This window comes from Prionailurus bengalensis, chromosome F2, assembly GCF_016509475.1.
Source record: "Prionailurus bengalensis isolate Pbe53 chromosome F2, Fcat_Pben_1.1_paternal_pri, whole genome shotgun sequence".
Lineage (NCBI taxonomy): Eukaryota > Metazoa > Chordata > Mammalia > Carnivora > Felidae > Prionailurus > Prionailurus bengalensis.
In genome coordinates, this window is record NC_057353.1 from 81,105,350 (window position 1) to 81,125,071 (window position 19,722).

The window sequence follows — 19,722 nt, forward strand, 5'->3', positions numbered from 1 at the left end:
AAACAGGCCCTCCCCAGGAATGACCCACCTCAGGCCCACAGAACTATTCAAACCTTTCCCCGGTTTGTGCCAGAAAGAGACAACCAAGTCCCGGGGATGCTCACACACAACGTGGTGGGGAACACCGGCTTGTTGCTTACAGCCTGGTTCAGGCGCCCCTGCCGCCCCGACGGCCCACAGCCTCTCACTGGGGCAAGTGAGTAGAAGCCTGAGCAGATCGAATGCCAGGACATGACGCTTATTTGCAGACCGCTGTTCATCCCGCCATGTTGTGGGATGTTTTCTTTCTTTAAAAAAATTTTTTTAAATGTTTCTTTATTTCTGAGAGAGAGAGAGAGAGAGAGAGAGAGGCAGAGAGAGAGGGAGACACAGAATCCGAAGCAGGCTCCAGGCTCCGAGCCGTCAGCACAGAGCCCGACGCGGGGCTCGAACCCACAGACCGCGAGATCATGACCTGAGCCAAAGTCAGACGCTGAACCGATTGAGCCACCCAGGCGCCCCTCTTTTTTTTTTGAAAAATATAATTTATTGTCAAGTTGGCTAACATGCAGTGTGTACAGTTGGTTTTGGGGGTAGATTCCCATGATTCATCACTTACATACAACACCCAGTGCTCATCCCAACAGGTGCCCTCCTCCCTGCCCAGCCCCCACTTTCCCATCCCCCCCCCCATCAACCCTCAGTTTGTCCTCAGTATCCCAGAGGCTCTTATGGTTTGCCTCCCTCCCTTTCTGTCACTTTTTCTTTTTTCCCTTCCCCTCCCCCATGGTCTTCTGTTCAGTTTCTCAAGTTCCACAAATGAGTGAAAACCTATGGTATCTGTCTTTCCCTGCCTGACTTATTTCACTCAGCATAATGCCTTCCAGGTCCATCCACGTTGCTGCAAATGGCAGGATTTCCTTCTTTCTCATGGCCAAGTAGTATTCCGTTGTGTATATGAACCACAGCTTCTGTATCCATTGGTCAGAAAAGGCCATTGTCAAGCTGGAAATGCTGTTCCTGGCCGGTGAGCTGCTCAGGAGGGGGAGCCTCCCCCAAGCTAAATCCACCCGCTCTGGGCCATCATCCGAGTGGGCCAGTTACCGGAAGGACAGACTGGTAATTCTTATGCTTGCAGCCGGTGCGCCTACAGGGTCGTCCATGTATGGGGATGTTGTGCAAACAAATGGGTTTTCTTTGCGTCCTTGTAAGAAATTTCTTTGACTTGTACTCTAGATTTTATTATTTCTTTCCTTCTCCTTACTTTAGATCTCACTGGTCCTTTTTTTGGATAGCTTTTTAGTTTTCATTTTCATTTTCATTCATTAATTTTTTTCAGTGTACTTATTTTGAGAGAGAGAGAGTGCACACAGCTGGAGAGGGGCAGAGAGGGAGAGAGGGAGAGAGAGAATCCCAAGCAGGCTCCACGCCATCAGCGCAGAGCCCTACGATGGGGCTTGATTTCACAAACGGCGAGATCATGATGTGAGCCGAAATCAAGAGTCGGACGCCTAAACTACTGAGCCACCCAGGCACCCCGATAGCTTTTTAGATAATAGATTTTATACCTTTCTTTTCTTACATAGGCATTAAAAACACGAATTTCCTTCTGAGGTTGCTTTCTGTTGAACCCCACAAATTTTCACACGTTGTGTTTTACGATCATTGCGTTCAAAATCTTTTCTACTTTCTCTCGTGACTTCTTCTCTGACCCATGGGTTCCTTAGAAATGTGTTGTCTCCTTTCCAAATATTTGGGATTTTTTTCCAGATACATCTTTGCTATTGATCTCTGATTTACATTCTGGTCAGAGAATGTACTCTGTTTTATTTCAGTCCTTTTAAATTTATTGAAACTTGATATAGGGCCCAGCGAACGAGCTATCTTGGTGAATGTTCTATTTATGTTTGAAAGAAATGTCAATTAGATCAATTTGGTTAATTATGTCGTTCAAGGCTTCTCTATCCTTAGTGATTTTCTGTCTTACTTCTCTATTAATCATTAGCTGCTACTGTTACCACTAACGGAAACTATTAACTACACTGAACAAGGGCGGCCCGCGTACCGGGCACTGTGCATTACATCCTGTAGTCCCCTCTAAGCCTGTTTGCTCATCTGTGACAGTGGGGTTCCTCCCTACCCCCCACCCACCTCCCAGGGAGAGCAGATGCCCTGCTCCCCTGCTGCCCCCAGCGTCCCTCGGAAGGCCCCAGAGGCCGGGCTCCCCCCTACCTGGGCCAGCTGCTTTTCCCAGCATGCCTTTTCTCCCTTTGGGAAGATTGACTCTGCGGGAGAGAAGGGCCACGTTGCTGGAGGCCACATCTGACGTCCACGCCGGGGCTGGATCTCGGGCTCCTTCTCTCCCATCCCTCAGATACTGGACTGAGCCAGGGTGACATTGTCCTGCCTCTGCTTGTCCTGGCTTCGTGGAGGGCGGTGAACTGGGTGCAGGGTCTGGAGAGCTGGGCTGGACTTGTGGCCCTGCCACCCTGGCCTTGTGTCCTCAGGTTGGCCGTGTTGCCTCTTGGGGCCCCCGGCTCACCAGTGGTGAATGGAGGGTTCCCTCCAGGCGTGGCCATTTGGAATGTGCCAGAATCCCCTCAAGGGTGGGAAAATAAAGCCTGGAGAGGGGTGCGTTGTGAGAACGGAAAGCTTTTATGGAACTTTGGAAACTCAACCTCGGAGGGAGGGCTGCCTTGGGGGTGGCCTGGGGGTCTCAGGGCAGCAGCATACTCTGCTCACACTGTGAGTGGATGAGCGTGCCTAAGTGACAGCTGGTGTTTGCCTCCCTCCGGGGGCTGTGAGCTCCTGAGGGCAGGGAGCCTGGCACAGGGCAGGTGCTCAGTTGGTTGCTTTGCATTATGCTAAACTCTCTCCTGGCAAGACCCTTCCCTATAGGGCCTCCCCCAGGGTCCTCAGAGACCCCACTGTCCAGGGCGACCCTTCCCACAACTCAGAGCCAGTGGCTGCTGTTGAAGCCCTGGGACCTGGACATCACAGGCCTGTGCCATGCTGTTCGGGGCCTTCAGGCCCACCACACTGCCTCTGTGAGCTTGGTTCCTCTTCTGCTAGTGAGCAGGGGCACCCGCCTGTTGTGGTGACAGAGGACCAGGACCCTATGGCAGTGCTGGCCTCACGCCCATCCTGGGCCACCTCCTGGAGCCTCCTTGCCCTGTCCTGCTTCTGTCCAGGCCATTGTAGAAATGCTGACAGCAGGACCACGGGCCAACGGGGACCAGCTGGCGGGCTGGTGGTCTCCTTTCCCGGGGGCCTTGAGGCGGCCCTGGCTGGCCATGGGGAGGGGGCTGTGGGGGGGGGCTGGGGCCACATCCCATTTCTCTGGCACAGACACGTTGTGCAGCCGATGCCTGGCCCTACGTGTGCCCCGCAGGTCAACTGTGTTGCCGAGCCCCCTTCTGGATCCTTCTCTATGACGCCACCCTCGGGGCCTGGGGCCAGAAGGTGGCCAAGGCGAGGCTGGGGGGTGCCTCAGGCCTCTAGGGCAGGACATACCGTTAGAGGTCAGGATGCCCATCACGTAGAGCAGGCTGCGGTGCGGGAAGACGCCTGTCAGGACCTCGGTCTCCAGGTGCTGGGCCACCACCTGCCACGAGTGCCTACAGATGGCCAGCAGCACGTTGCCGGCCGCGTCCTGGTACACCTCTTCCAGCTCCTGGAGGGCGGGGGGCAAGAAGGAGGAGTGGGTGCTTGGACAAAGCTTTGGCTTTTCATGCATGAGGTCTGGTTTGGTCGGCAGGGCCGCTGTGGTCAGCCCACATTTTGGGTAGAAAACAGACCAAGGTGGCCCAGCATATGCCAGCTGAGCTTCTGTCCCGGGGCTGAGCTTCCCGGGACCCTCAGCACCCCTGGTCCTGGGATAATTCCAGAAGCCCGCTGTGCTTCCTGCTTCTGAGCCTGGAGCAACGCTCCCGCCCACCTTGTCCATCCAGATCTAGTCCGTTTTAGAGCGGGCCCCGAGGCCCCCATGTAGGGCATGGGTCCTGCAGGCTCCAGTCAACTGTCCCCTCCGGACAATGTCATCTCCTTTGATGACCCATCCGGGCTGAATTCAGAGCCACGGTTTCTGCCTCTCGGGCCTGAGGGCTCGGGGTCAGCCGCTCGGGAAGAGGCCCAGCTGGCGGTCTTGCCTACCTACCCCCGGCTAGTGGGGCGGTGGCCTCGGGCACAGGGGAGCCCGCTCTGTGTCACCACACCTGGGGCTTTTCTCAACAAAATTTTGGTATGTCTTTTGATGCTGCTCTAATCTGGGTTCCTCTTTTCTCCAAGGTTTAGTGGGAACCATCAGGTGCTGTCCGCAGCTGCCGGTGTGAGACGGGAGGTGCTGTCACAGGACCACCGCCGGGTGGGGGCCAGGGGTCTGCCCTGTGTCTGGTGGCGTCTGAAAGCGGGGAGGTCTCGGGTCCCTCCCTGTGTGCCCTGCGATGCTGTTTCAATCATCATGTGAGACCATTCTGTCGTTTATAATTTACTCAAAGTGTGGGTATGAGGGCTTCTCATTAAGAGGGTGGATTGAAACTGCTTTTGCCCTTTCAAAAAAACACCTCAACTAAGCCACATTTAGGAGCTTTTTTAAAAGTTTACTTATTTGTTTTGAGAGAGACAGAGTGCATGAGGTCAAGTGGGGGAGGGGCAGAGACACAGAATCCCAAGCAGGCTCTAGGCCATCAGCCCAGAGCCCGAAGCGGGGCTCGAGCCCATGAACTATGAGCTTGTGACTTGAGCCAAAATCTAGAGTCGGACGCTTCACCAACTGAGACACCCAGGCACCCCCCCCCCCCCCCCCCCCCGCCCAAGGAGATGTTCTAAGAAGTTCAACAGCAGCCACGTTCTGGAAGCTGGAGAGCAAATGAATGACAGTAATCAGTGAGCAGTAGGCAGCATCGGGCAAGCCCAGTGCCACCTGGCCAGGTCTGCCCACGGGTGGGGGGGGACTCCACAGGGCACGTGTACCAGACCTCTGCGACCAGGGTGCCGGGGGAGGGTGCAGTGATTCAAGAAGGCGTCAGGTGCCCAGATGCTGTGCCCGCTGCACACCCAGAGGAGTGTGTCTCCAGAGGGGGCAGGCGCGGGTCTGGGACGGGAGGCCAGGGCCCTCCACAGCGCTGCCCCTGGGCCTCACACCTCCCGGCCGGGCACGGTGCTGGAGTGTTCTCTGGGAAATCTGGGCAGCCCAGGACGAAAGCCACAGAGGTTCTGGCACGGGTGGTGGGCGGCCGTGGGCTCCCTGCTGACTCTACAGTGGACCCCAAATCCTGGCACCCGCCGGTGCATTCAGAGATCCCTATCACCACTAACCACGGGCAGACAGCCACGCTGGAGATGATTACCATCCCCACACACCCGACGAAACCCGGAAAACTGTTACCGGGAGGAAACACAGGCCAAACGGAGAGATGAAAACTTCCAGCAAAGCTGTCTCTTTAATGTCCCGAGAGATCAAAGCAGGTATTGTATCCACAATAAAACAGCATGATATGAAAGTGAACATTCTGGGCCCCAAATCAAGATCGTGGGACAGTCAAAGGCACGGGGCAGAGCTGGGGACTCCGCAGAAGGTCTGGAAGACAGCGCGTCCTCAGAGAGCCGAACGGAGGACAGAGAGCTGGTGGAAGAGACACCAGATGAAAGTATTAGGGAGGACTGAGCACCCCGCACCTGTGCGTCCCTGAAGCCTTGGGCAGAGCAACGCGGGGGACGGACGATACTGTCAGTGAAATAAGTGAGAACTTTTCCAGAAGCAAAGGTCCCAAACAGCCAGCCAGACCGTGGGGGGCGGGGCCAGAGCACACAGTGGCCACGGAGAGACCCAGAGCCAGGCGCACCTTGGGGAACTGCGGGGCGGGCAGACGTACGGGGGACTCTGCAGAAGGCTGCGTGCGGGTAAAGGTCTCATGTCCGCAATGACTTTGGAGTCTCTACGGTTGCACCAGAGGCAGTGGGGGGACCACAGGGCACCACTGCCAGCATGATAATGACCTTGTCGAGCAGGAAGGAACTGAGCGGCAGAGCAAACCAGCAGTTTATTTGGGGCCTTTAGGAATTCCAATCCGGGAGACACAGATTCAGGAGGAAACCGAGATGTGCCTGGAGCTGGAAGAAAGAGCTTACGAGGCCAAACCCCGCAGGGGTTTTGGAAGAAGTATGATTGGTGTAGGAAAAATAACGTTGGTCTACACAGGATAGGTCGCTGTGCCGGTCGCCAGGTCGGAGCTCAGCAGCATCAGCCTCATTCTGGGAAAAACGCAACACGGTGTGGCCATTTTTGGTCAACGCGGCCTGAAGTCCAAGCCGATCCAGGTGAGCACGTGCATCAGACCAACCTCCCTGGTGGCCACTGTCTCCACCCTGGCCTTGCTGACTTCATTTCAGATGTTTCTGTCCACGGTCTCCAATGCAGAGTCCGGGGCAAAACAGAAGGGAGAGATTTCCAGAAACGCGTGGTCTCAACACTGCACTTCCCAAACGCACACTTTCTCAAGAAGCTGCCGGTGGATGTGTGTCCCAAAGCAAGAGATCAAGCCAGGAAGGAGGAAGGCTTGGGGGACTGGAGACACTGTCCCCGGTGGGGATGGGCTGCGGGGGTCCCAGACCAGGCTTTGGATGCCCAGACGCGCTCGGCCGGCCGGGACCCGGGGGATGATGTGCCTGTGCTCCTCTGTGACTCCTGGACCACGTCCTGGCACCTACAGGGGGACCCGCACTGGCCCGCACTGGAGAGCTGGCGGTGGGCCGCGGTGTGTGTAGAAGCAGGAAGTGCTGAAGGGTCCTGCCGCGGACCTGCCTCAGAGGCGCTCTTGTCCACCCCCAGGGAGGCTGGGTCAGGCCACCACCCAGACACCGGTGAGCCCTGTGTGTCCCAAAGCCCGCAGCAGCCTGGGTCACCGCTGCCCTCCCCCGCTCTATTATTACTGGTTTGTAAACTATATACAGGTGAGACATTTCACACGATGACTCAGGTTAAAAAGAAATCACAGGGACCCCTGGGCTCAGTGGGTTAAGCGTCCAGCTTCGGCTCGGGTCATGATCTCACGGTTCGTGAGTTCGAGCCCCGCGTGGGGCTCTGTGCTGACAGCTCAGAGCCTGGAGCCTGCCCTGGATTCTGTGTCTCCCTCGCTCTCTGCCCCTCCCCCGATTGCACTCTGTCTCTCTCTGTCTCTCTCTCAAAAATGAATAAACGTTGAAAAAATTTAATAAAGAATTTAGAGTCCGAATTTAGAATTAAAATTCTTTTGGGAAGAGAATACAGTGGCTTTGGACTTTGTTCCCTGCCTCTGTCTGCTACCCACACCAGGAAGGAAGACTTCTTTGTTGGGAGCATGGAGACGGCCATTTAGCATCTCTTATATTACCGCCTGAGCCTCGGTCCCTCCTTCCGTAAACGGGGGTCATAAATACCTGGTGGGAGTGTTCAGTTATACCTTTTCCCGCCCCGTGGAGTGCCGAGGCTTGGAACGTGGTGATGGGCCTTGGTGACTAGTCACTAATTTGCTGACTAGTCCACTGTGGGCAACCCTGGGCTGGTCTGTCTAGAGCCACCAGCCCTCAAGTCTCTGGAGTTGAAGCCAGCCGAGGCGGTGGGCAGGCCTGGGCCAGGTCCCTGGGCAACATCCTGGGGTAGGCGTGGTTCAGAACCAAACCCGGAAGTGTCCACCAGGCAGGACTCAGGAGGTGGTCGTGGAGGCTGTGTTACGCCTGGAGTACGGGTAGGCCTCCTTGCAGGAGGTCTCCCAGAGGTTGGTGGGGGGGGGGGGGCAGCCATGGGAATCGTGAAACCGGTGGTGGAGGGGTGGTCCCAGAGCCCACCCCAGGGCGGGGGCTGTCGGGAAGGGGTGCTAAGGGGCAGCTGACATTTGGTTCTTCCACTTATGGGCCCTTAGACTCAGGCCATGAGCTCTCTGAATCTCACTTTTCTCAACTGTAAAATGGGTGCCTGAGTTTGTCCCTCTGAAGGGACTGGTGTTAAGAAAATGAAAATGGACAGAAATCACTTGGTCAACCACAGGGCGGGACACCTCCATTATTATTTGGGGGCCGGGGGCAACAGCTTGCATTCCCAGAAGTGGCCTATCTGCTGGCATGGGAGGCTTACCGTGGACTTAGTCATGTTCTCCAGGGCCAGCTTCATGAACGTCTTCTCCCAGGCCTCCTCCAGGGAGTCGCTGGCTTCGATGGCTGCCTCCAGGACCTGGAACAGCCAGAACTTGTGCCGGCAGGACATCTGTGGGGGCAGAGTGGGCAGAGGCTCAGGGACAGGTGGGGTCCGGTCACACAAGGAGTGTGGGAAAGCCTGGGTGTGGGGGGTGCCGAGGGGGCTGAGGAGGCCAGAGGGAGAGGGTCACAGTGGATGCACTTGGCCATTCATCTAATAACTATTTAGTGAACACACACTATAGGCAGGCCTCAAACGAGGTTCTGCAGAGGCAGACAAATAAAAGTTTGTCTCTATCTCAAGAACAGCTATGGGATTTTACAACGTTTATTTATTTTTGGGACAGAGAGAGACAGAGCATGAACGGGTGAGGGGCAGAGAGAGAGGGAGACACAGAATCGGAAACAGGCTCCAGGCTCTGAGCCATCAGCCCAGAGCCCGACGCGGGGCTCGAACTCACGGACCGCGAGATCGTGACCTGGCTGAAGTCGGACGCTTAACCGACTGCCCCACCCAGGTGCCCCAGCTATGGGATTTTAAAAGCATTCCACCTCTAAAGTCAGTTCATTCATTCATTCACTCATTTGTTAAAACTCAGTCAGATCTTCGCCCTAGTTATCCATCCATCTATCTGCCAACCACAAACCCACCCATCCATCCATCCATCCATCCACCCACCCAGCCAGCCAACCATCCATCCATCCATCCACCCATCCAGCCAGCCAACCATCCATCCATCCATCCACCCACCCACCAACCCATCCATCCATCCATCCGTCCACCCATACAGCCAACCATCCATCCATCCAACCATCCATCCATCCAACCATCCATCTACCCATCCACCCATCCATCAATCCATCCATCCATCCATCCATCCATCCATCCACCCATCCAGCTAGCCAACCATCCATCCACCCACCCACCCACCCACCCACCCATCCATCCATCCATCCACCCATACAGCCAGCCAACCATCCATCCAGCCAAGCATCCATCCAGCCAACCATCCATCCAGCCAACCATCCATCCACGCATCCACCCATCCACCCCCCCCATCCATCCAGCCAACCATCCATCCAGCCAACCATCCATCCACCCATCCACCCGCCCACCCATCCATCCACCCATCCATCCAGCCATCCACCCATCCATCCAGCCAACCATCCATCCAGCCAACCATCCATCCAGCCATCCACCCATCCATCCAACCATCCATCCAGCCAACCATCCATCCATCCATCCAACCATCCATCCACCCATCCACCCATCCATCCGCCCACCCATCCATCCACCCACCCACCCATCCATCCACCTACCCATCCATCCATCCACCCATCCATCTACCCATCCACCCATCCATCAATCCATCCATCCACCCATCCATCCAGCCAACCATCCATCCAGCCAACCATCCATGCATCCACCCATCCATCCAGCCAACCATCCATGCATCCACCCATCCATCCAGCCAACCATCCATCCAGCCAACCATCCATCCATCCATCCATCCGCCCATCCATCCATCCATCCATTCATCCATCTCTGCTACTTAATTTCTCTGTGACTTTAGGCAAATCACTTTCCTTTCCTAAGCCTGTTTCCTCATCTATGGGGGTCATAATATCTATATCATGAGACTATTCTGAGGGTGGTCAACACATGGTCCACCTTCTTCCCTCCCTGCTTAACCCATTAGACATATGAGGAGACTGACTTGCCCCAAATCAAGCAGCTGTACCAATGAGCCAAGATTTGAACCTGCCTTGGGGTCCAGCCCTCCCTCTGCTTCCATGCATTCCCTCCAATGGCTCAAGCAACTCCCACCTCTGGGTTGTTCATAAAGTAGTCATGGATAGTTTCCAGCACCAGGTTGGGGGCCTCGTGAGCCATGTTCTTGATCTTCTTAATGATGTACTTCAGGCCGCGAGGGTCTGAACCATTCAGGTCCTGGAGCATCTTGAAGCAAATGGCTAAAGGAGATGGAAAAAGGTGTGAGGGTGGATAGACTGTGGGGAGGTTACACTGTGCTAGCTGGGATGCATAGGGAGGGAAGTGGTAGGGCTGGGAATGGGAAAGAGTGACTTGAAAATGAAGACTGAAGAACTGAATATATTGAGAATTCCTGGGCCTCTTGACTGTCCAAAGAGTCCTCCTGGAGTTTGAGATAGGATAAGAAGCAGGAAGACAGGCAGGTTTTCACACCCTTATACACCCATGCATATTTCCATCCATTCATTGATTCAACCACTTTTTCATCCATCCACTTATCCATTCATCTATCATCTACCTGTCCATCAATTCATCTGTCCATCCACCCACACATTCATGCATATGCCTATTTGTCCATCAATTCATCCACCTGTCTGTCCATCTTTACACTCACCTACCAGTCCATGCATTAGTAAATATATCCATCTATCCATCCATCACCCATCTGATCACAAATTCATCTATCCACCTGTCTACCCACTAATCCATTCATAAATTTATCCATCCACCCATCACCCACCCCTCCACTCCTCCATCTATTCATCCCTTAACTCCCTCACCTTCCATGTTGTCATTCAACATTCAATGTTGTTCACTCTGTGTGGTCATAGGACTGTGTGTGTGGGCTCAAAGAGGAGTCAGGACCCAGCTCAGTTCTGAAGGAGTCCCCAGCCCATGGGAACCCTACTCAGTATCAGTGGACTCTGGTTCTGTAGTTGTATAAAAGGCCCTGGGCACACAGAGAGGGCAGGGATAATACATCCCCAAAAAGATGGAGGGACATTCAGGACTGGCCACTTGGAGGAGGTGGCAATTTAACTTTGCCTAGAATGATGAAGTCATGTTACCCTTTGAATGAAGGGAGAAGCATTCTTGTGAAAGGATCAGGCCTAAGCTGAGGTCCTAAGGTGTGAAACGGTGTGGGAGAAAAATGGAAGGTGAGGTGTGAGGGAGGGAAGTTTTGGGCTTAGGATGGAGCTTGAGGAGGCATGAAGAGGCCAAGGAGAGTCTGTAGAGCTCTCTCCTGAAGGTCTCACTATGTCCACAAGATCCTTGACATCCCCAAGGTCCCCGGGTGGGCGGATTCCCTCTGGCCCTCATCCCTAACATTTTTGGTGCAGGAACATGATAGGGTCTGCTGGAACCTGACCACCCCATCTCCTGCCCTGCTGGAGTCCCAGGGCTGGTGATCACCCGCACTGTAGGTTTCTTCCATGAACATGTTGTGCTCCTTGGGCCCCACGGCAACCTGGCTGCTCTGTGACTTGCAGAGAATGATGGTGGTTGGGTGTCCCTGTCTGTCTTTGCAGGAAGGGTCCTGAGGTACCTTCAGGTAAGACAACTCCTTCATGGATTTGGAGACATGGGAGGACGTTCTGAAATGGAAAAGAAGTCCAGGATGTATGTAGGCATCCTCATGTGCATTCATGAATGCAAGCCCAGCAGACACTGAGAACCATGTTGGTCAGGATCAGGCTTGGCAACATCCTTGCATGTGTCTACCTTCTGTTCAATGGATTGGCTAAACCCTGGGAGTAGGGAAAGGGTCTGAAAGCCTCAGGGATGCTGTTAAGTAGGCAGCATTTACTGTGGGTCTGGAGAGGCCTGACTTACCAGCAAGTGCTGGTGGCACAGATGTGACTGACAGGACCTGGAGGGCTCAGAGTATGGCATCCCCAACTCTAGCTCTTGCACTGACTTGGGGGAGCCAGTCTTTTCAGGGTCACACACAAGACTGTCCTGGCTACCCAGATATCACCGAGGGGGTCTTTGGTGGGGGTCCAAGGGCTACAGGGCAGGTGGGAACAGGAGCCATGAAGATGGGTGTGCTGGACTACAACACCATCTGTGCTCCAGGCCTCCCCCCCTCCCCGTCTCCTGGTGCTTGAGAACAATTATGTTTGCATGACAGAGATACTGAGAAAAAACGTGTGGCATGGGCAAGGAAGGACTTCGACCCCTTGAAGCTGGTTCCTTCCTCCTTCCTTTTCCCCTTCTCTCCTTTTGCAAATGTGGGGACAGGATTCCCTCAGATTGGGCTCATTGCCAGAGGGGCCAAAAAAGGAGGTATCCTTCATTTTGGGGGTGGTGCCCAAGCTGTTTGTCTCACGACTTCCTCTTGGACCCTCATGGCAGGAGTGGATCTCTGCTCCACCTGCTCTGGGATCCCATTTCTCCTTCACTCTCAGTTCCTGGTTCCCAAATACCGACCACAGGCAAGTCATGTTCTTTCTACCCACTGAGGATGTAACAGTGAGCAAGACAACAGACTGTCAACAAATTCAAAGGGTACATTATATGATATATTAGAAGGTGGTTCATCTCTTAACATGTACCCATTAATTTATTCTACTATGTGAGAAATGTATGTCAGATCATGTAGCTCAAAACCCTCTTGTGGTTCCCCATTGCACTCAGCAAAAAGCTCAAAGTCCTGAAGATGGTAAAGACGACACCCGTACTTCCCTTCAAGATAGAGCAACAGAAACCAGATTCCCCTTCCTGCCTTGAACAACTCAAAAATTGGAAAAACATATACAAACCCACTAATATCAGACATTAGGCAACAAGAAGTGCAAGATAAGTATCCCAGAGAGGTGGAAAATCTGCAGGGTCGGCCCCCAAATCGTCACAACGTGCTGTCTGGAAGTTTCTAATTTGCAGAATGAGGGAGCCCAGGAAGCTCTGTGGGCCACTCAAGTGGAGAAAATGGAGGTAGAAGTTTGGGGAGGCCAAAGTGGCTTGTGTTTGCAGGGAAGAGTACTAGGAGACAACTGCACAGTGAGAGAAAGTGAGCACTGGAGGTTTGAAGACTCCCCCCCACCCCAAGTCCGCCTCTGAGTGCTGGTTAGTGCATGTGGGAAAAGGGCCACCCAACAGGAGCAGAAGAAACGCTCCTCAGAGCTCACACAGGCTGAGAATAATTCCTTTTTTTTTTTTTTTAACAGCCACAGTGGAAAACTTCGTAATTCATAGGGCACTGGGCAGGGTACTCCAAGTGGTATTATCTTGGTGATGAAGGAAAAAAACAATCATCCTTAGACAAGAATGCTTTGGTGCTGCCTAACAAAGCTTAAAAGCAAGCCTCAAAAAGACCAAATTGTTTTTAAATGAATTGTGTTATAGAACAAAACTCAGGAGCATTTGAAAAGCACACAAATATCCAGCACCCAACAAGGTAAAGTTCACAATGCCTGACATTGAATAAAAAACTACCAGGCATGCATGGCAGCAAGAAAGTATGACCCCTAAGTAGGAGAAAAAAAATTAACTTACCAAAAGCAACACAGAAATGACACAAATGATAGAATTAGTAGACAAAGACATCAAATATTATCGTAACAATATTACACATGTTCAACATGGTTGATTAAAACATAAGCATGCTAAGGAGAGATATGGAAAACATAAGCAAGATGAAGAATACAACATTTGAGGTTAAGAATACACTGGATGAGTTTAATAGCAGATTAGACACGGTAGAAACAAAGAGTAGTGAACTTGAAGACACTGCACCTATCTAAAAATGAAACAGAAATAGAAAAAAAGACTGGAAAAAATGGAACAGAGCTTCAGTGAATTGTAGAACAACCTCAAAAGCCATGGCGTGTGTGTGTAATGTGAATCCTCATAGGAGAAGAAAGGGAGACAGAAAACAATATTTGAAGAAATAATATCTGAAGTTTCCGAATTAATAAAAACTAAAAATCCCACAGATCCAGAAAACACAACGAACCTCAACTGAAACAAACATAAAGAAAACCATACCAAATGGCATTGAAATATAATTGCCTAAAACCAATGCTAAGAGAAAATCTTAAGAAAGAAAGCCAGATAAAAAGGATGCATTATATGCAAAGGTACAAAGATACGAGCAAGAGTGTGGTTCTAGTCAGAAACAACGCAAGCCAGGAGACATGGAACAACATTTCAAAGCACTAGGAGAAACAAACCTGGCAAGCTAGTCAGAGAAAAACATTTTAACAACGGATGGTAAAACCAAGCCTTTATCATATGCACTAAAACTGAAAGAATTTATAACTAGCAGACCTGTGCCATAAGAAATGTTTGAGGATGTCTTTCAGACAGAAGGAAAATAATACCAGATGGAAATATGGACCAAAAAAAAGTGGAAAGGGTAAATATGTAAGTGAGTATAAAATATTCTTTCTTATTGTTCAAGTTCAAAGTAAAAATAATAACGCCTTGTGGGGCCTATAACAAATGTAGAAGTAAAATATATGTCAACAATACCATAAAGGCCAGGAGAGGGAAATGGAAATAAAATGTTGTAAGATTCTTATACGCTGCGTGGCACATTGTCACTTAAAGGTAGACTGAGATATTGTAAAATTGTAAACTATAAGCACGAAAGCAATCACTAAAAAATCAAAGAGAGAGTAAACCAAAATATATGTAGTAATAAGCCAACAAAAGACATAGAATGGAATCATAAAAAATAGTTAATGCAAATGAAGGCAGAAGAGGAAAAATAGAGCAAAGAAGAGAAGAAACAAAGCAAAAACAAATTGCGAGACAGTAGATTAAAATGAAATCATATCAATAATCACATTAGGGGCGCCTGGGTGGCTCAGTCGGTTAAGCATCCGACTTCAGCTCAGGTCACGATCTCGCGGTCCATGAGTTCGAGCCCTGCGTCGGGCTCTGGGCTGATGGCTCAGAGCCTGGAGCCTGCTTCCGATTTTGTGTCTCCCTCTCTCTCTGCCCCTCCCCCGTTCATGCTCTGTCTCTCTCTGTCTCAAAAATAAATAAACATTAAAAAAATTAAAAAAAATAATCACATTAAATGCAAATGGTTTAAATATCTAAATCAAATAGCGGAGACTGTCAAGTTGAATAAAAAAATCAAGACCCAAGTATATGCTGCCTATAAGAAATACACTTGAAATATAATAGACACAAATCAATGAAAAATAAAGGATGGAAAAAGAGAAATCACACTAATAATAATCTGAATAAAACTGGAGTGGCTATATTAATATCAGACACAGTATATTTTAAAGTATATAATAATATAGCCATGGATAAAGAGAATCACCTCAGGGACACCTGGCTGGCTCTGTTGGTTAAGCATCCGACTCTTGATTTTAGCTCAGGTCATGATTCTAAGGTCATGGGATCCAGCCCTACATTGGGCTGGATGCTGAGCTTGGAACTTGCTTGACATTCTCTCTCTCCCTCTGCCCCTACCCTGCTCATGCACATGAGCTCTCGCTCTCACTCTCACTCTCTCTCTCTCCCTCTCTCAAATAAAAAAAAAGAAAATAAAAGAATCAGTTCATAATGACAAAGGGATTGTTCATCAAGAAGACTTGGCAATTTTAATTGTTCATGCACCTAATAACAGAACATCAAAATACATAAAGCAAAAGAGAACTGAAAGGAGAAATAGTTGAAGGATAGTAGAATCATAGTTGAAGATTTCACCACCCCTCTGTCAATAATTGATAGAGCAAGAAGACAGAAAATCATTAAAGATATAAAAGAGTTGGACAATACTCTTAGCTAATGTGATCTAATTGGCATTTACAAAACTCTCCATCTAAAAGCAGAAGAACAAGTATTCTTTTCGAGTGCATGTGGAACACCTACCAAGATAGATCATATTCTGGGCCATAAAATACTCTCAATAAGTTTAGGAGCATTCAGATCAAACAAAGCATACTCTTTGGCCACAATAAAATTAAATTAGAAATCAATAGCAGAAAGATGTATGGGAAATTCCCAAGTATTTTGAAACCAAGTAACAATTGTAAATACTGCTTAGGTCAAGAAGAAACTGAAACAAAGTAAAAACTACTTTGAACTGAATGAAAGTGAAAACACAACATATAAAAATGCATGGGGTGCAGCTAAAGCAGTACTTTGAGGGAAATTTACATCATGAAAATTAATAGTATTAGAGAAGAATAGGGGTCTGAAATCAGTGACCTAAGTTTCCACCTAAAAAACTAGGGAAAAAAAGGGAAGATTAAACCCAAAGAAAGAAAATAATAAAAGAGCAGAAATCAATGAAGTAGAAAACAGAAAAGCAATAGAGAAAATCAGTAAAACCAAAAGCTGGCTCTTGGAAAAGAGGAGTGAATACATTTGATAAACCTCCAGCAGGCTTTATTAGGGCAAAAAGAAAGAAGACACAAATTATTAATATCAAGATTAAGAACAGATATACCATTAAAGATCCTACAGACATTAAAAGGACAATGAGGGAATATTATGAACAACTTCATGCCAATAAATTTGACAACCCAGATGAAATGGATGAATTCCTTCATCATAAAAGGACTAAATGCCAAAGCTCAATCAAAAAGAACTAAATAACCAAAATAGCCCATCTATTATAAACATTGAATTTGTAGTTGAACGTTTTCCCACAAGGAAAACTTTAGGCCCGATGGCTTTACTCTTAAACTCTACCAAGCATTTAGGGAAGAAATGATACCAATACTATAAAACTCTTTCAGAAAATTAAAGATGAGAGACTACTTCTTAACTCATTCAGTGAGGTGAGCCTTAATATCCCGATACCCAAACCGAATAAAGGCCCTGCAAACTTTCTTCACGTAAGAATCCAAAATATATGGACACGCTCATTCGTCTACCATGACCAAGTGGGCCTTATCCTGGGCATGCAAAGCTTGTTGAACATTTGAAAATCAATGTAACTCCCAATATTGGTAGATGAAAGGAGAAAACCATCTTATCATCTCAACAGAAGCAGAGGAAGCGTTTGAGAAAATTCAACATCCATTCCCAATAAAAATAGGAATTAAAGGAACTTCCTCAACCCAATAAAGAATATCTACACGAATCCTATAGTTAATGTCATACTTAATGGTGAAAGACTGAATGTTTTCCCCACATAATTGGGAATGAGGAAAGCGTGTCTGTTCTTACTACTTCTATTTGACAGGGTACTGAGGGCTTAGTCCATACAAACAGGTAAGAAAAGAAATGAAGAGTGTACAGACTGCAGAGGAAGAAACAAATGATCTCTACATATAGAGGATGTTATCACCTAATTAGAAAATTCCAAAGACTCTATAAAAAAACTATCAAAACTGATCCGGGACTTTAGGAAATTTGCAAAAATAAAGTCAGTGTACAAAAATCAGCCATATTTCTCTAAACTAGCAATAAGCAGTTGGGAATTGAAATTAAAAAGGTGCTGCATAGGTAGCTCAGTTGGCTAAGTGTCTGACTCTTGATCTTGGCTCAAGTCAGGGTCTCACAGTTCATGGGATCGAGCCCCTCATAGGGCTCTTCCCTGGCAGGGTGGAGCCTACTTGGAATTCTCTCTCTCACTCTCTCTTTCTGTCCCTCCCCCACTCATTCTCATTATCTCTCTCTCTCTAAGTAAATAAATAAAGTTAAAAAAAAGTTACCATATATAGTAGCATTAAAGACATGAGATATTTAGGTAACAAATAATTGCAAGGTTTGTGGGCTGTAAAATATAAAATAGCAATAAAAGAAATCAAGAAGACTTTAATAAGTGGAGAGATACACCATCTTCATGGATCAGAAGACTCAATGGGGGGGGGGGTGCGCCTGGGTGGCTCAGTCAGTCCAGCGACTGACTTTGGCTCAGGTCATGATCGCGCGGTTCATGGGTTTGAGCCCCGCGTCGGGCTCTGTGCTGACAGCTCAGAGCCTGGAGCCCGCTCCAGATTCTGTGTCTCCCCCTCTCTCTGCCCCTCCCCTGCTCATGCTCTGTCTCTCTCTGTCTCAAAAATAAATAAAAACATTAAAAACAACCCCCAAAAGCAGACTCAATACCGTGAAGATGCAATTCTGTCTAAATTTATCTAAATAGTCAATGCAAAACAGAGGCCAGAAAAAGACTCACATGTACAAAGCCAACTGATTTTTGATAAAGGCGCAAAAGTAATTCAGTTAAGAAGTGTATTCGACACATGGCGTGCAATGATTGGATATGCACATGCAAAAAATGGGCCCCACCCTATACTTCACACTGTGTACGAAGATGAACTCTAGATCGTAGACCTAAAAGGAAAACCCAGAGTTCCAAACTTCTAGCAGAAAATACAGGAGAAAAGCTTTGTGATCTTGGGCTAGCCAAAGATTTTTTAGGTGTGCCTCCAAAAGCACCATCCATAGAAGAAAAAAAAAAAAAAAAGAACGTTAAACTGGATGTCGTCCAAAGTAAGAACTTCTGCGTTTTGAAAGACATCTAGAAAAACCCGAAAAGGGAAGCCGTGGATTTGGGGGGAATATTTGCAAATCACGTATCCGATAAAGATCCATATCCGGACTACATACACATAACTCACGAAACAGAAACTCGAACCCCAGCGCAAGCCATCTGATGAAATACAGACAAGAGATCTGAATAGACACCCCACCCAAGGAGATCCACATGACAGGTGCTCGACGTCATTCCTCATGAGGGAAACAAGTCAAAGGGGAATATTGCTACACGTCTACTCGAATGGCTAAGATTGGGGGGAAAAGGCCTGAAAATACCAAGTGCTGGTGAGGTTGGGGGGTAACTGGCCCTTTCATGCAGTGCTGGTGAGGACACGAAACTGCACGGCCGTGTGGAGAGAGGAGCTTGGTGTTTTCTTAGGAGGTTCCCCGTGCACTCTGCTGCCCCACTCCTAGGCATTCGCTCCGATAAAATAACAACTCCCTTTCACACAAAAGCTGTACACGAGTGTTTCTCACGGCGCTACCTGTCATAGCCCCAGCCAGAAGAAATGCACGTCCTCTGCCTGGTGAGTGCCTAAAGAAACTGTATTACATCCGCGGAAAAACTCACCAGCCATTAAAAGGAATGAATTGCTGAGAAACAACACGGGTGGCTCTTGACTGCATCATGCCATGTGACAGGGACCGGCCCCTGAGAGCTGCGCACTGTATTGTCCCCTTCTTATGACTTACTGAAGAAGGTCCAACTAAACAGAAAACAGCTTCGTGGTTTCCGGGGATGGGAAGCTGGAGGAGGCTTGACTGCCTAAGGGGCATGGTGGATTCTGGGGAGGCAAAGCTGTTTCCTCTCTTGCTTGTGGTGGTGGTTTCACGTCTGTGCGACTTTGTCAAAACTTGCAAAGCGACCCACTGAGGACGGTGAATCTTACTGTGCACGAAGTATAGAGCAATAAAAAAGAAACCAAGATCTCTAAGAACAAAAATGATTTCGCCCCCTCTCCCATCTCATTTCTTTCTGCTTTACTCCACCCCGGTCACAGTGAGCTCCCGCTGCTCCTTAAACCACCAGGCACGTTTCTACCCCAGGACCTTTACACTGGCCGTCCCTTCAGGCTGGGGAACATCCTTCCTCCAGATAGGTGCTTGGGTCAGTTTCTCACCTCCCTTGAGTCGCAGCTCAGTTGTTACCTTCTTGATGAACTTATTTAAAATTGCAATGTACCCCTCACCCTGCCCTCTCTACCCCCTACCCTCTCAACTTTCTTCCACGTCACTTTTAACCTTGTAACATTATATAATTTACTGTATTACACGGGTGGCGTATTGACTGTTTCCCCCACGGGAATGTAGCCACCAGGGCAGGGATCTTTACGTCTTGTCTCCAAGTC

General features: G+C 49.2%; 1 protein-coding gene across 4 annotated transcripts in view; it reads right to left on the reverse strand.

The window, feature by feature from the left end:
• Window positions 1–19,722, reverse strand: part of LOC122495859 (maestro heat-like repeat family member 5) — a 65,797-nt gene that overhangs the window by 43,505 nt on the left and 2,570 nt on the right. For all 4 annotated transcript variants that reach the window (XM_043601891.1, XM_043601893.1, XM_043601894.1 and 1 more), the window contains exons 2-6: window positions 11,336–11,517; window positions 9,977–10,122; window positions 8,090–8,218; window positions 3,493–3,652; window positions 2,212–2,264 (exon numbers count right to left, since the gene is read on the reverse strand). In XM_043601891.1, the coding sequence (XP_043457826.1) occupies window positions 2,212–2,264; window positions 3,493–3,652; window positions 8,090–8,218; window positions 9,977–10,122; window positions 11,336–11,517 (670 nt within the window). The remainder of the gene's footprint in view (window positions 1–2,211; window positions 2,265–3,492; window positions 3,653–8,089; window positions 8,219–9,976; window positions 10,123–11,335; window positions 11,518–19,722) is intronic.